General features: G+C 48.1%; 2 protein-coding genes across 3 annotated transcripts; both read left to right on the plus strand.

Moving 5' to 3' along the window:
* Nucleotides 1-11: 11 nt before the first annotated feature.
* On the plus strand, nucleotides 12-7,415 carry MGAT1 (alpha-1,3-mannosyl-glycoprotein 2-beta-N-acetylglucosaminyltransferase). 2 transcript variants are annotated; one of them, XM_058829008.1, is made up of 3 exons: nucleotides 12-141; nucleotides 1,961-2,121; nucleotides 5,819-7,414. In XM_058829008.1, the coding sequence occupies exon 3, from the start codon at nucleotides 5,832-5,834 to the stop codon at nucleotides 7,149-7,151; it is 1,320 nt and encodes a 439-aa protein (XP_058684991.1). In that variant the 5' UTR covers nucleotides 12-141; nucleotides 1,961-2,121; nucleotides 5,819-5,831; the 3' UTR covers nucleotides 7,152-7,414. The 2 variants fall into 2 exon arrangements, with proteins under 2 accessions (XP_058684991.1, XP_058684992.1); XM_058829009.1 differs by lacking the exons at nucleotides 12-141; nucleotides 1,961-2,121 and adding an exon at nucleotides 3,338-3,621 and having other exon boundaries at nucleotides 5,819-7,415.
* Nucleotides 7,416-8,815: 1,400 nt separating this feature from the next.
* LOC131574527 (S-antigen protein-like) lies at nucleotides 8,816-10,985 on the plus strand. Its single transcript, XM_058829006.1, has 3 exons — nucleotides 8,816-8,856; nucleotides 9,796-10,542; nucleotides 10,931-10,985. Exons 1-3 carry the CDS (start codon nucleotides 8,816-8,818, stop codon nucleotides 10,983-10,985), a joined length of 843 nt encoding a protein of 280 aa, XP_058684989.1.
* Nucleotides 10,986-16,073: the final 5,088 nt, after the last annotated feature.

The raw sequence follows: 16,073 nt of genomic DNA on the forward strand, positions 1-16,073 counted from the left end.
ATTTGCATATGGAGAGCGGCTTGGCGCTCTCTGATTGGTCGGCTGGAAGGGGCGGGTGGGCGTGGCCTCGGTGGTTGTTGCCATGGCGACACTTCCGGTGCTCCAGACCGGAAGTGGCGGCGCTGCCGGGAGGCGCCGCCGGTACTGAGGGGAGAGGGGGGGGCGGGGAGCGAATTTTGGGAATTTTTGAGGGGAAATTTGGGAATTTTTCAGGAAATTTGGGAATCTTGAGGGGTGGGGACACGGGGGGAAGCGAAGGGGGCGGGGAGGGGGGGTCGGGAAGGGTTAAAAAGGAGCCGGGGGCGGAATTTGGGTTTTTTTGGGAATTTTTTAGGGATTTTAAGGAATTTTCTGAGGGGATTTTTGGGAATTTTTTCCGGTTTTTCCCGAGTTTTTCTGGGAGAGATTTTCGGGATTTTCGGGATTTTTTTCCGGGTGTTTTTTGGGTTTGTTTTTTTTTAATTTTGTTTCTGTTTTTCCCGATTTTTTTCGGGAGGGATTTTTTTCCTTGGTTTTATTTTTTGGGGAATTTTTTTGGCTTTTCCCGAATTTTTTGGGTTTTTTTTCGGGAGGGATTTTTTTCCTTGGTTTTATTTTTTGGGGAATTTTTTTGGCTTTTCCCGAATTTTTTGGGTTATTTTTTTAAAGTTTTTTTAATGTTTTTTAAGGGCATTTTTCGGGTTTTTTTTGTTGGTTTTTAGGAGATTTTTGAGATGTTTTGCGGATTTTTTGGTATTTTTTAAACTCATTTTTTGGGGTTTTTTTTTTATTTTTCGGGAATTTTTTGGAGGATTTGGAGTTTTTTTTTAGGAGGAATTTTACGAAGTTTTTGGGATTTATTTTTATTATTTTTATGAGGTTTTTGGGTGTATTTTAAAGTTTATTTTTATTATTTTTGGGAGAAATTTCGGTTTTATTTTTATTATTTTTGGGCCTTTTTGGTGGGAATTTTACAAGATTTTTTAGGATTTATTTTTATTATTTTTGGTTTTTTTTTTTCCAGGTGAATTTTCTGAGTTTTTGGGATTTTTTGGGGTGAATTTCCTGAGATTTTGGGGTTTTTTTTTTGGGTTAATTTTCTGAAATTTTGGGATTTTTTTCTGGGAATTTAATGAGATTTTTTTAGGATTTATTTTTATTATTTTTGGGATTTTTTTGGGTGAATTCTCTGAATTTTTGGGATTTTTTGGGGGTAAATTTTGCGAGGTTTTGGGATTTTTTTTTGTGGGAATTTTACAAGATTTTTTATGATTTATTTTCATTATTTTGGGATTTTTTTGGGGTGAATTTTATGAGATTTTTTTGGAATTTATTTTTATTATTTCCAGGTGAATTCTTTGAGTTTTTTGGGACTTTTTTGGGTGAATTTCCTCAGATTTTGGGGGTTTTGGGTTAATTTTGTGAGGTTTTGGGGTTTTTTTGGGTGAATTTCCTCAGATTTTGGGGGTTTTCTTTGGGTTAATTTTGTGAAGTTTTGGGATTTTTTTGGTGAGAATTTTATGAGGTTTTATAGAATTTATTTTTATTATTTTGGGATTTTTTTTCCAGGTGAATTTTCTGAATTTTTGGGATTTTTTGGGGTGAATTTCCTCAGATTTTGGGGGTTTTTTTTGGGTTAATTTTGTGAAGTTTTGGGGGTTTTTTTTGGGTGAATTTCCTCAGATTTTGGGGGTTTTTTTGGGTTAATTTTGTGAAGTTTTGGGGGTTTTTTGGGTGAATTTCCTCAGATTTTTGGGGGTTTTTTTTGGGTTTATTTTGTGAAGTTTTGGGGGTTTTTTGGGTGAATTTCCTCAGATTTTGGGGTTTTTTTTTGGGTTAATTTTGTGACTTTTTGGGGTGAATTTCCTCAAATTTTGTTTTTTTTTTTCCAATTGTGATTTCCAGGATTTTTTCCATCCTCATCCCCATCCCAAAATTCCCAAATTTTCAAATTTTTTCCCCATTTTTTTCCCTTTTCCAGGAGCTCAGCGGATCCTCCCCTCCCCCAACCTCCGGAACCTTCCAGAAGCTGCGAAATTCCCCAATTTTCCAACCCCAGAAGAAAATTCCCGAGGGATCCTCTGGAATTCGGGGGGGGAGGGGGGAACCCCAGCGACCCCCCTCCCCCTGCAGCAGAACCAGGTAAATCCCGGGATTTCACCCCAAAAAAACGGGAAAAAAACGGAATTTCGGGAAATCCCGACCCGGTTTTATCCAAAAATTGGGGATTTTACCCAAAAATTTGGGATTTTTACAAAAAACTTTGGGATTTTTACAAAAAAAATTGGGATTTCCCCCAAAAATTTGGGATTTTCCCCCAAAATTCTGGATTTTTCAAAAAAAAAATGGGATTTTTACCCAAAAATTCGTGATTTCTACCCCAAAATTCTGGATTTTTCCCAAAAATTCCGGATTTTTCCCCAGAAATTTGGGGGTTCTCCCCAAAAATTTGGGATTTTTCCCAAGAATTTGGGATTTTTCCTGAAAATTTGGGATTTTTCCCCAAAATTCTGGATTTTTTTTTTAAAAAAAAGGGATTTTTACCCAAAAATTCTGGATTTCTACCCAAAAATTCTGGATTTTTCCCAAAAAATTTGGGATTTTACCCAAAAATTTGGGATTTTTACTTAAAAATTTGGGATTTTTCCCAAGAATTTGGGATTTTTCCCCCAAAATTTGGGGTTTTACACAAAAATTTGGGATTTTTCCCAAAAATCCGGATTTTTTTCCCAAAAATTACGGATTTTACCCAAAAATCTGAATTATTTTGGGTTTTTTTAAATTTTTTATCTTTTTTGGGGGGTTTTTGGGAGATTTTGGAGGGAGGGAAAATCGGGATTTAAGAGGAATTTTTGGGGGGGATCAAAATCCTCCAAAAATTCGGGAATTTGGGGTTTTTTTCCCCCAAAAATTGAGGAATTTGGGTTTTTTTTTCCCAAAAATTCAGAAATTTGAGGATTTTTCTTCCCAAATTTCAGGAATTTGGGGATTTTCCCTCCCAAATTTCAGGATTTTGGGGCGTTTCCTCCCAAAAATTCAGGAATTTCTGGGTTTTTCCTCCCAAAACTCACGAATTTGGTTTTTTTCCCCCAAAAAATGAAGAATTTTGGCTTTTTCTTCCCCAAAATTCAGGATTTTGGTGATTTTCCCTCCCCAAATTGACGAATTTGAGGATTTTCCCTCCCAAAATTCAGGACTTTGAGTTTTTTCCCTCCAAAATTCCCGTCAGGAAGGGGAAAAAAAGCGGGAAAATTCCAGGGATTTGGGGAATTTTGGGATTTTTTGGGATTCTTTGGGGATTTTTTGGGATTTGACCCCATTGGCCGCTGCCCGGAGGGGCCGGAAAAATCCCAGATTTTGCTGCCTCAGCACCTCCAGCCGCAGCTGGAGCCGCCTTTGGGGCAAAACTCCGGAGATTTGGGGCCGAAATTCCCGGAATTCCGCGGCAATTCCCAGAATTCCCCATCAATTCCCAGAATTTCGGGCTCAAATCCCGGGATTTCTGCTCAAATCCCAGAATTTCTGCCTCAAATCCCCGAATTCCCGGCTCGGGACTTCCGGGATTCCACTGGGAACCTCCAGATTTGGGAGAAATCCGGGAATTTTGGGAAAATCCCAGCATTTCCCCGCCGACCCCCGCTGGTAATTCCTCCCCTTCCCAAATTTCCCCCTCCAAATCCCACTTTTCCCGCTTTTTCCCCCCCTTCCCGACGGCTTTTCCGGGTTTTTTCGCGGCGTTTTCCGGGAATTTCGGGTTCGTTTCCCTTTCCCTTCCCTTTCCCGGGGTTTTCCCGCTGTTCCCACCCCTCTGGATCCGTTTTTTTGGGATAAAATCCCGTTTTTCCGGCCTTTTCTCTGCCTCTTTAATTCGCTTTTTCCGCCGCCGACGTGGCCGGGGCGAAGTTTAACCCTTGAGTTTCCCCCGGATTCAGCGATCCCGGAGTTTTTTTTGGGAGATTTCCTGGTTTTTCTCCCACTTTTCCCAATTTTTTTAACTCTCCTCTATTTTTAACCCCTTTTCCCTGGAGTTTTTTCCCTTTTTCCCGGTTTTTTGGAGCTTTCCTGGTTTTTTTCCCGATTTTTTTAACCCTTCCATATTTTTCTCCACTTTTCCCTGGAGTTTTTTTTCCCTTTTTCCCGTTTTTTTTTGGACTCATCCTGGATTTTTCCCCCCATTTTTCCTCTCCTTGATTTGGTTTTTTTTAAAATTTATTTTCCCTCAGTTCCCCTTTTTTCCCCTCCCCTTTTTTCCTCTTTTTTTTGCTTTTTTCTCTCTTTTTTGTCCCCCTTTTCTCCCCTTTATTTCTCTTTTTTTTCGTGTTTATTTCTCTTTTTTCCTCCCCTTTTTCTCCCCTTCCCGAACTCCAAATCCAGGGAATTTTTCACACAAATTTAATCCCATTTTCCCCCCCATTTTTTCCCCATTTCCCCCATTTCTGACCCACTTTTTCCCTCATTTTTTTCCACGTTTTTATTCCCCATTTCCCCCCATTCCTGACCCATTTTTTTCCCAATTTCCTCCATTTTCCCCCCATTTTTATTCCCCATTTTTTCCTCCCATTTTTCCAATTTTATTCCCCATTTCTCCCATTTCTTTTCCCTATTTCCCCCATTTTTTCCCCCATTCCTAACCCATTTTTCCCATTTTTATCCCATTTTCCCTCGTTTTTTCCCCCCATTTTTTTTCCTTTTTTCCCATTTTCTTCCCCATTTTCCCCCATTTCCCCCATTTTTTTCCCCATTTCCCCCCATTTTCCCCATTTCTAACCCATTTTTCCCCCCATTTTTATTCCACATTTCCTCCCATTCCTGACCCATTTTTTTTCCCAATTTCCCCCATTTTTTCCCCCATTTTTTCCCCCATTTTTTCCCAATTTCCCCCATTTTTTCCCCCATTTTTTTTCCCAATTTCCCCCATTTTTTTTCCCAATTTCCCCCTTTTTTCCCAATTTCCCCCATTTTTTTCCCCCATTTTTTCCCAATTTCCCCCATTTTTTTCCCAATTTCCCCCATTTTTCCCCCATTTTTTTTCCCAATTTCCTCCATTTTTTTTCCCAATTTCCCCCATTTTTTTTCCCAATTTCCCCCATTTTTTCCCATTTTTTTTCCCAATTTCCCCCATTTTTTTTCCCAATTTCCCCCTTTTTTCCCAATTTCCCCCATTTTTTTCCCCCATTTTTTCCCAATTTCCCCCATTTTTTTCCCAATTTCCCCCATTTTTCCCCCATTTTTTTTCCCAATTTCCCCCATTTTTTCCCATTTTTTTTCCCAATTTCCCCCATTTTTTCCCCCATTTTTTCCCAATTTCCCCCATTTTTTCCCCCATTTTTTCCCAATTCCCCCATTTTTTTTTCCAATTTCCCCCATTTTTTCCCCCATTTTTTCCCCCATTTTTTCCCAATTTCCCCCATTTTTTCCCCCATTTTTTCCCAATTTCCCCCATTTTTTCCCAATTTCCCCCATTTTTTCCCCCATTTTTTCCCAATTTCCCCCATTTTTTTTCCCAATTTCCCCCATTTTTTCCCAATTTCCCCCATTTTTTCCCCCATTTTTTCCCCATTTCCCCCATTTTTTTCCACCATTTTTTCCCAATTTCCCCCATTTTTTTTCCCAATTTCCCCCTTTTTTCCCAATTTCCCCCATTTTTTTTTCCCCCATTTTTTCCCAATTTCCCCCATTTTTTCCCCCATTTTTTCCCAATTCCCCCATTTTTTTTCCCAATTTCCCCCATTTTTTTCCCCCATTTTTTCCCAATTTCCCCCATTTTTTTTCCCAATTTCCCCCATTTTTTTCCCCCATTTTTTCCCCATTTTTAACCCCTTCTCCTCCTCCTCCCCAGCCCCATGTGAAGGATGCTCAAGAAGACCACCCTTGCTCTGGCCGGGGCCGCGCTCTTCCTCGCCTGGAACTGCCTCCTCCTCCTCTTCCTCTGGAGCCGCCCCGCCTCCTTCCCGGCCCCTCCGGAAATTCCGGAAAATTCCCGCCACCTCCCGGCCCAGCTCCTCCGCCTGGCCCAGGACGCCGAGTCCGAGCTCCGCCTCCAGCGCCAGCTCCTCCTCCAAATTCAACTCTCCTCCCGCCTCCGCCGCCAAAAAACCCCGAAACCGCCCCAAATCTCCACCGCGGCGCCGGATCCGGAATTCCCGGTGATCCCGGTGCTGGTGCTGGCCTGCGACCGCAGCTCCGTGCGGCGCTGCCTGGATAAAATCCTCCTCTACCGGCCCAGCGCCCGCCGCTTCCCGGTCATCGTCTCTCAGGACTGCGGCCACGCCGAGACGGCGGCGGTCATCGCCTCCTACGGCCGCGCCGTGGCTCACATCCGCCAGCCCGACCTGTCGGACGTGCCGGTGCCGCCGGAGCACCGCAAGTTCCAGGGTTATTACCGCATCTCCCGGCACTACCGCTGGGCGCTGGGCCAGGTGTTCCGCACCTTCCGCTACCGCGCCGCCATCGTGGTGGAGGACGACCTGGAGGTGGCTCCGGATTTCTTCGAGTATTTCCAGGCGGTTCTGCCGCTCCTGCGCGGGGATCCCACGCTCTGGTGCGCCTCGGCGTGGAACGACAACGGCCGCGAGGGGCTGGTGGACGCGGCGCGCGCCGAGCTCCTCTACCGCACCGATTTCTTCCCCGGCTTGGGTTGGTTGTTGTTGGCGGAACTTTGGGAAGAGCTGGAGCCCAAATGGCCGGCGGCGTTTTGGGACGATTGGATGAGGCAGCCGGAGCAGCGGCGCGGCCGCTCCTGCGTCCGGCCGGAGGTGTCCAGGACGATGACCTTCGGCCGCAAGGGCGTGAGCCACGGGCAGTTCTTCGATCAGTACCTAAAGTTCATCAAACTCAACGACCGCTTCGTGCCTTTCACCCAAATGGACCTTTCTTACCTCAAAAAGGACGAGTACGAACGTTTCTTCCTCCAGCAGGTTTACTCCGCTCCCGAAATCCAACTGGAGGAGCTCCAGAAAGGAACGGGGAGGGATTCGGGGCCGGTCAGGCTCCAATATCGAGGCCGAGATTCCTTCAAGGTTTTGGCCAAAGCTTTGGGTTTGATGGACGACCTCAAATCCGGCGTCCCCCGCGCCGGTTACCGCGGCGTGGTCAGCGTCGTGTGCCGGGGACGCCGCGTCTTCCTGGCGCCGCCCTCGGACTGGACGGGGTACGACCCCTCCTGGAGCTGATTTCGGGGGGGTTTGGGCGTTTTTGGGGGTGAAATTGGGGGTTTTGCAGAATGAAAAGTGGAAAACGGGGGTTTCGCCCCCAGAATTCCAGGTTTGCATCGCTGGCACTCGCGTCGGTTTCATCCTTAAATTTCGGTGTTTTAAAGGTCTCCTCTGAGCCTGAATTTGGGGGTTTGGGGCTGGATTTGGGGAGTTTTGGGGTGGATTTGGCGCTCAAGGGGTTAAAGCGGCTCAAACGGGGCAGGAATCTTCCAGAATAAAAGGTGAAAAACGGGGGATTCTCCTCCGAATTCCAGGTTTGTTTCGCTGCCGCGTTCATCCGAATTTCACCCCAAAATCCAGGCGGTCACCAAGTCCATTTTGGGCTTAAAATCGGCTTTTTTTGGTGGTGGGGGGAGAACCTGGTGAAGGTGGAACAGCTCCAAAGGAGCTCTCGGGGCTCCATCCAGTGATTAAACCCGATTAAATTGGCTCCAGCCCGGGTGGGAATTCCGGGGAGGAGGAGGAGGAATTTCACCGAAAAACGCTGGAATCTTGTGAATCCCCTCAGGGATCAGGCCGGGATTCCCGCCAGGAGCCACTTCCAGGCCGCTCCGGGGCCTTCCCCGCGGGCTCCAGGGCATCCCCTGAGTCCTGTCCCGGCTGCTGGGGGGTCCCTGCTCCATCCCCGACTCACCCGCGGCGGTTCCTTGGCCTCCTGCCCGGCCCGAGCCATTCCCGAGCCATTCCCGAGCCATTCCCGACCTTTCCCGGCCATTCCCGGCCATTCCCGGCCATTCCCAGCCCGTTCCTCCCCCGCCATTTTCAGGCAAGCCCCTCTCCCCCTCACAGACCCCCTTTATATACCCACGGCGCGGCCCCGCCCTCCAATCGCTGCCATTGGCCGGTTTTTCCCGCCCGAACCCCACCGCTCGCTCTGATTGGTTGAATCGGCCGTCACTCCTCGTAGCCGCGCGCTGATTGGCCAGCGCCGCTCTGAGGGGAGATTTCCCGCCTGGCGGCCTCATGGCTGCCGCCGGCATTTTGAGGGTTCGGATTCCTCTTCTTCCTCTTCTTCCTCTTCTTCTTCCTCCTCTTCTTCCTCCTCTTCTTCCTCTTCTTCCTCTTCTTCCTCTTCCTCTTCATCTTCTTCTTCCTCTTCTTCCTCTTCCTCATTTTTCATTTCTTTGGGCCTTCAAGGCCTTTTGTGCTTCCCCCGTGCCCCGCTCGGAGCTGCCCGGAGGAGGAGGAGGAGGAGGAAGGGATGGGGATGAAGATGAGGATGAGGATGAGGATGAGGAGGAGAAGAGGGGGGCGGGGATGAAGAGGAGGATGAAGAAGAGGAGGAGGAGGAGGAGGAGGAAGGGATGGGGATGAAGATGAGGAGGAGGATGAGGATGAGGAGGAGAAGAGGGGGGCGGGGATGAAGAGGAGGATGAAGAGGAGGAGGAGGAGGAAGGGATGGGGATGAAGATGAGGAGGATGAGGAGGAGGATGAGGATGAGGAGGAGAAGAGGGGGGCGGGGATGAAGAGGAGGATGAAGATGAGAAGGAAGAGGAGAGTGGGGTAGGGATGAAGATGAGGAGGAGGAGGATGAAGAGGAGGAGGAGGAGGAGGAGGGGGAAGAGATGGGGATGAAGAGGAGGAGGAGGAGGAGGATGAGGAGGAGAAGAGGGGGGCGGGGATGAAGAGGAGGATGAAGATGAGAAGGAAGAGGAGAGTGGGGTAGGGATGAAGATGAGGAGGATGAGGATGAGGAGGATGAAGAGGAGGAGGAGGAGGAGGAAGGGATGGGGATGAAGGAGAGGAGGATGAGGAAGAGGAGGAGAAAAGCGGGATGGGGATGAAGAAGAGAGGAGGATGGGGATGAGGAAGAGGAGGATGAAGAAGAGGATGAAGATGAGGAGGAGGAGGAAGGGATGGGGATGAAGAAGAGGAGGATGAAGAAGAGGAGGAGGAGAAGAGGAAGGTGAAGATGAGGAGGAGGAGAAAAGCTGGCTGAGGATGAAGATGGAGAACGGGAGGAGGATGAAGATGAGGAGGAGAAGATGAGGATGAAGATGAAGAGGAGGAGCAGAAGAGCAGGATGAAGATGAAGATGAAGATGAGGAGGAGGAGAAGGAGATGATGAGGAAGATGAGGAGGAGGAGAGCAGGATGAAGATGAAGATGAGGAGGAGGAGAAGGAGATGATGAGGAAGATGAGGAGGAGGAGGAGAGCAGGATGAAGATGAAGATGATGAAGAGGATGAGGAGGAGGAGATGAGAAGGAGGAGGAGGAGAGCAGGATGAGGATGAAGATGAAGATGATGAGGAAGAGGAGGAGGAGGAGGAAAAGAGCAGGATGAAGATGAGGATGAAGATGATGAGGATGATGTTGAAGAGGAAGAGGAGAAGAGCAGGATGAGGATGAAGATGATGATGATGATGAAGAGGAAGAGGAGAACAGGATGAGGATGTTGATGATGATGATGAAGAGGAAGAGGAGAAGAGCAGGATGAGGATGAAGATGATGATGATGAAGAGGAAGAAGAGAAGAGCAGGATGAGGATGAAGATGATGATGATGAAGAGGAAGAGGAGAAGAGCAGGATGAGGATGAAGATGATGATGATGAAGAGGAGAACAGGATGAGGATGATGAGGATGTTGATGATGATGAAGAGGAAGAGGAGAACAGGATGAGGATGATGAGGATGATGATGATGATGAAGAGGAAGAGGAGGGGCCGCGGCCGCCGGCAGGGGCGGAACTTCCCGGGTCAGCGGCGGCGGCTCCATCCGGCCCGGGCGGAGCCTCCGGGAGCGGAACCGGGGCAGCCCCGGGGCCCCCGAACGGCTCCGGAACCGGGGGGACCCCGGGGGGCCCGAACCGGGACCGGAACCGGGAACCGAACCGGGAGAGGAACCGGAACCGAACCGGGAGCGGAACCGGGAACCGAACCGGGGCAGCCCCGGGGCCCCCGAACGGCTCCGGAACCGGGGGGACCCCGGGGGGCCCGAACCGGGACCGGGACCGGGAACCGAACCGGGAGAGGAACCAGGGGAGGAACCGGGAACCGAACCGGGAACGAGAGCGGGAACGGAACCAGGGGAGGAACCGGGAGAAGAACCGGGACCGGAACCGGGAGCAGGAACCGGGAGAGGAACCGAACCGGGAACGGAACCAGGGGAGGAACCGGGAGCGGAACCGGGAACCGAACCGGGAACGAGAGCGGGAACGGAACCAGGGGAGGAACCGGGAGAGGAACCGGGAGAGGAACCAGGGGAGGAACCGGGAGAAGAACCGGGACCGGAACCGGGAGAGGAACCGAACCGGGAACGGAACCTGGAGCGGAACCGGTACCGGCACCATGCAGGAGAGCTACGAGTCCCTGATGCTGCTGGGTGAGCCCCAAAATCAGCCCAAAAATGATCCAAAATCAGCCCAAAATGAGCCCAAATCAGCCCAAAATGAGCCCAAATCAGCCCAAAAATTGATCCTAAAACAGCCCCAAAATGAGCCCAAATCAGCCCAAAAATGAGCCCAAATCAGCCCCAAATTGATCCAAAATCAGCCCAAAAATGAGCCCAAATCAGCCCCAAATTGATCCTAAAACAGCCCAAAAATCGACCCCAAATCAGCCCAAAATCAGCCCAAAATGAGCCCAAAATTGAGCCCAAATCAGCCCCAAAATGAGCCCAAATCAGCCCCAAAATTGATCCAAAATCAGCCCCAAAATGAGCCCAAATCAGCCCCAAAATGAGCCCAAATCAGCCCAAAAATTGATCCTAAAACAGCCCAAAAATTGATCCCAAATCAGCCCAAAGTCAGCCCAAAATGAGCCCAAAATTGAGCCCAAATCAGCCCCAAAATGAGCCCAAATCAGCCCCAAAATGAGCCCAAAATTGAGCCCAAATCAGCCCAAAATTGAGCCCAAATCAGCCCCAAAATGAGCCCAAATCAGCCCAAAAATTGATCCTAAAACAGCCCGAAAATCGACCCCAAATCAGCCCAAAATCAACCCAAAATTGATCCAAAATCAGCCCAAAATCAGCCCAAAATTGATCCCAAATCAGTCCCAAAATGAGCCCAAAATTGATCCTAAATCAGCTCAAAATCAGCCCAAAATCAGCCCAAAAATCAGCCCCAAATGAGCTTCAAATCACGCTCAAAATCAGCCAAAAAGCCCCAAATTTGGCCCAAAATCAGCCCAAAAATCAGCCCAAAATCAGCTCCAAATGGGCCCCAAAATCCCCCCCTCCCATCCCAAAATCAGCTCCCAAAAAATAAAATTGGGATCAAATCCGGCTCTGCCGCGTTGAGATTTTAAATGGAATTTAAAGTTTATTTGGTTTATTTTGTTTTCTTTGTATTTATTATGTTTTGTTATTTTAATTTAACTTTTCATTTCTATTTGATTGTTTTACTGTATTTTACATTTGGTTTATTATTTTATTTTACATTATTTGCTTTTAATTTCTTTTCTTTTCTTTTCTTTTCTTTTCTTTTCTTTTCTTTTCTTTTCTTTTCTTTTCTTTTCTTTTCTTTTCTTTTCTCCTTTTTACTTTTATTCTTATTTTTATTCTTATTTATTTTCTTATTGTTATTTTTATTTTCATTTATATTTTCTTGTTCTTGTTTTTATTTTCATTTCTATTTCATTTTTACTTTTATTCTTATTTTTATTTTAATTTCTTCTTATTTTCATCTTCATTTTCATTCTTTTTATTCTTATTCTTATTCTTTTTCTTATTCTTATTCTTATTCTTATTCTTATTCTTATTCTTATTCTTATTCTTATTCTTATTCTTATTCTTCTTATTTACTTTTTTATTCTTATTTTTATTTTCATCTTTATTTTCATTTTTATTTTCATTTTTATTTTGATTTTTATTTTTGTTTTTCCTTATTTTCATTTTAATTCTTATTCTTATTCTTCTTATTTTCTTTCTAATTCTTATTTTTATTTCCATTTTTAATTTCGTTTTTATTTTTATTTTTATTATCAATTTTTATTTTCAATTTTATTTTGATTTTGATTTTTATTTTCAATTCTTATTTTCAATTCGATTTTGATTTTGATTTTCAATTTTTATTTTCAATTTTATTTTCATTTTCAATTTTATTTTCATTTTGATTTTTATTTTCAATTCTTATTTTCAATTTTATTTTATTTTTATTTTTAATTTTCAATTTTTACTTTCAATTTGATTTTGATTTTCATTTTTATTTTCAATTTTTATTTTCAATTTGATTTTGATTTTCAATTTTTATTTTCAATTTTATTTTTATTTTCAATTTTATTTTTATTTTCATTTTTATTTTTATTTTTATTTTTATTTTATTTCCCTGCTCCAGATTTCCCATTCCCAAGCCCAACATCGTTTCCCGCCTGGAGCCCGAGGAGGATTTGGGGGTCCCGGACCCCAACGACTCCAAGGAGTGGGAAATCCTCCGGGTGGCCCCGGCAGGTGAGCGACCCCCACCCTCCCCTTTCTCCCCTTTTCCCACAATTTCCCTTTTTTCCCTTTTTTTTCCCATTTTTCCAATTTTTTCCACATTTTTTTCCCATTTTTCCACATTTTTCCACAATTTTTTCCACATTTTTTCCCATTTTTCCCATTTTTTTACACATTTTTCCCCAATTTCCCCCCCATTTTTTCCCCCCTTTCCTCCCCCATTTTTCCTCTATTTTTTTCCGTTTTCCCAAATTATTTTTCCCCAATTTTCCCCATTTTCCCCCCTTTCCCTCCTCTGTTTTCCCCCCATTTTTCTACATTTTTCACACAATTTTTAACCAATTTCCCTCCAATTATTTCCCCATTTCCCCCATTTTCCCCATTTTTCCCCCATTTCCCCCCATTCTCCCCATTTCCCCCCAATTTTTTCACAATTTCCCGCAATTTCCCCCCTTTTTTTCACATTTTTTTTCCCCAATTTCCTCCCATTTCTCCCCATTTTTCCCCATTTCCCCCCTTTTTTACCCCATTTTCTCCATTTTTCCCAATTTCCTCTTGTTTCTCCCAATTTCCCCCCAATTTCCCCATTTTTCCCCCACTTTTCCCAATTTCCCCACTTTTCCCAATTTCCCCATTTCTCCCATTTTTCCCCATTTTTCCCCAATTTCCCCATTTTTTCCCAATTCCCACTTTCCCCAATTTCCCCATTTTTTCCCAATTTCCCCGTTTTTCTCCCCAATTTCCCCATTTTTCCCAATTTCCCCATTTTTCCCCCATTTTTCCAATTTCCCCATTTTCCCCATTTTTCCCAATTTCCCCATTTCTCCCATTTTTCCCCCAATTTCCCCATTTTCCCCATTTTCCCAATTTCCCCACTTTTCCCAATTTCCCCGTTTTTCTCCCCAATTTCCCCATTTTCCCCATTTTTCCCAATTTCCCCATTTTTCCCCAATTTCCCCATTTTTCCCAATTTCCCCGTTTTTCTCCCAATTTCCCCGTTTTTCTCCCCATTTTTCCAATTTCCCCACTTTTCCAATTTCCCCATTTTTCCCAATTTCCCGTTTTTCTCCCCATTTTTTCCCAATTTCCCCATTTTTCCCAATTTCCCCATTTCTCCCATTTTTCCCCATTTTTCCCAATTTCCCCATTTTCCCATTTTCCCCGTTTTTCTCCCCATTTTTCCCAATTTCCCCATTTTCCCCCATTTTTCCCAATTTCCCATTTTTCCCAATTTCCCCATTTTTCCCAATTTCCCCATTTTTCCCCCATTTTTCCCCCATTTTCCCAATTTCCCCATTTCTCCCATTTTTCCCCACTTTCCCAATTTCCCCATTTTTCCCAATTTCCCCATTTTTCTCCCCATTTTTTCCCCATTTCCCCATTTTTCCCATTTTTCCCAATTTCCCCAATTTCCCTAATTTCCCCACTTTTCCCAATTTCCCCATTTTTCCCAATTTCCCCGTTTTTCTCCCCAATTCCCCACTTTTCCCAATTTCCCCCATTTTTCCCAATTTCCCCGTTTTTCTCCCCATTTTTCCCAATTTCCCCACTTTTCCCAATTTCCCCGTTTTTCTCCCCAATTTCCCCACTTTTCCCAATTTCCCCGTTTTTCTCCCCAATTTCCCCGTTTTTCTCCCCACTTTTCCCAATTTCCCCGTTTTTCTCCCCATTTCCCAGACTCCCCCGCCCCGAGCGGCCCCGATGACGACGCCGAGGACGACGAAGACGAAGACGAAGCCCCGCCCCCCCTCCAGCTCCGCCCCCTTTTCCTCCCCTCCCCCTCCCCCCCTCTCCCCTCCCCCCCTCTGCTCCGCGGTGGGCGTGGCCGGGGAGGGCGTGGCCGCGGTGGGCGTGGCCTGAGCGGGCGGATCCCGGGTGGGCGTGGCCCGGTGGGCGTGGCCAGGCGGATAAACCGTTCCGCTGCCCGGATTGCGGCAAGAGCTTCACGCGCAGCTCCAACCGCAACGCTCACCTGCGGCTGCACGGCTGGCCCCGCCCCCGGGACCCGCCCTGCGGCCACGCCCACCCGGGCCACGCCCACCCGGGACACGCCCACCCGGGACACGCCCACCCGGGCCACGCCCCCTCCTCCTGCGGTCACTCCCGGGGGTGTGGCCGGGTCAAGCGGCCGCGCTCCGGACGGCGCCGCTGCTGCGGGGCGGGGCAGGTGGGCGGGGCTCAGGTGGGTGGGGCTTATCTGGGCGGGGCTCAGGTGGGCGGGGCTGAAATGGGCGGGGCTGAAATGGGCGGGGCTGAAATGGGGAATTCAGATCCTCCCACTCACCTGGGCGGGGCTCAGGTGGGCGGGGCTTGCCTGGGTGGGGCTGAAATGGGCGGGGCTTATCTGGGTGGGGCTCAGGTAGGCGGGGCTTACCTGGGCGGGGCTCACCTGGGGAATTCAGATCCTCCCACTCACCTGGGCGGGGCTCAAGTGGGCGGGCTCAAATGGGCGGGGCTCAGGTGGGCGGGGCTCAGGTGGGCGGGGCTCACCTGGATAACTCAGACCCCCCCTCTCCCCTGGGTGTGTCCCCGGTGGGCGTGGCCCAGGTGGGCGTGGCCCAGGTGGGCGTGGCCCCCCTCACCTGCTCCGAGTGCGGCCGCACCTTCAGCTACGGCTCCGCCTTCCTCAAGCACCGCCACGCCCACCTGGAGGGGGAGGGGGAGGGGCGTTCGGGGAGGGGGAGGGGCGGGAGGAAGGCCCCGCCCTGCCGGAGGCGCGGGGGGGCGGGGCCTGGGCGAGGCCACGCCCCCGGGGCTCACCTGAGGGGCCCCGCCCGGCCCCGCCCCTGCGGGGACACACCCAGGGGACGAAGCTCCGCCCCCGCCCGGCACCAGCGGCTGCACCTGGGCTAGGAACGGAACCGGAACCGGAAATGGACCCGGATCGGAACCGGAAATGGACCGGGATCGGAACCGGAACCGGATCAGAACCTCAGGGGAGCTCCGCCCCTGTCTGGCACCAGCAGCTGCACCTGGGCTAGGACCGGAAATGGACCGGAACTGGGAATGGACCGGAACCGGATTGGAACCGGAACCGGAAATGGACCGGAACCGGGAATGGACCGGAACCGGAAATGGACCGGGACCGGAAATGGACCGGGACCGGAACTGGATCAGAACCGGAACCGGATCAGAACCGGAACCGGGAATGGACCGGAACCGGAAATGGACCGGAACCGGATTGGAACCGGAACCGGAAATGGACCGGGACCGGAACCAGATCAGAACCGGAACTGGAAATGGACCGGAACCGGAAATGGACCGGGACCGGAACCGGATCAGAACCGGAATGGGAAATGGACCGGGACCAGAACTGGATCAGAACCTCGGGGAGCTCCCCCCCCGTCCGGTACCAGCGGCTGCAGCTTGGCTAGGATTGGAAATGGACCGGAACCGGAAATGGACCGGGACCGGATTGGAACCGGAACCGGAAATGGACCAGGACCGGAAATGAACTGGAACCGGAACTGGATCAGAACCTTGGGGGAAGCTCCGCCCTCGTCA

Source organism: Poecile atricapillus, unplaced genomic scaffold (genome assembly GCF_030490865.1).
Source record: "Poecile atricapillus isolate bPoeAtr1 unplaced genomic scaffold, bPoeAtr1.hap1 scaffold_372, whole genome shotgun sequence".
NCBI lineage: Eukaryota > Metazoa > Chordata > Aves > Passeriformes > Paridae > Poecile > Poecile atricapillus.

Coding starts and splice junctions, on each gene's coding strand:
- MGAT1 (XM_058829008.1), top strand. CDS start 5,832: ATGCTCAAGAAGACCACCCTTGCTCTGGCCGGGGCCGCGCTCTTCCTC.
- LOC131574527 (XM_058829006.1), top strand. CDS start 8,816: ATGAAGAGGAGGATGAAGATGAGAAGGAAGAGGAGAGTGGG. Junction 8,857..9,795: donor AGAAGGAAGAGGAGAGTGGG/GTAGGGATGAAG, acceptor ATGATGAAGAGG/AAGAGGAGAACAGGATGAGG. Junction 10,543..10,930: donor CAAAATCAGCCCAAAAATGA/TCCAAAATCAGC, acceptor ATCCCAAATCAG/CCCAAAGTCAGCCCAAAATG.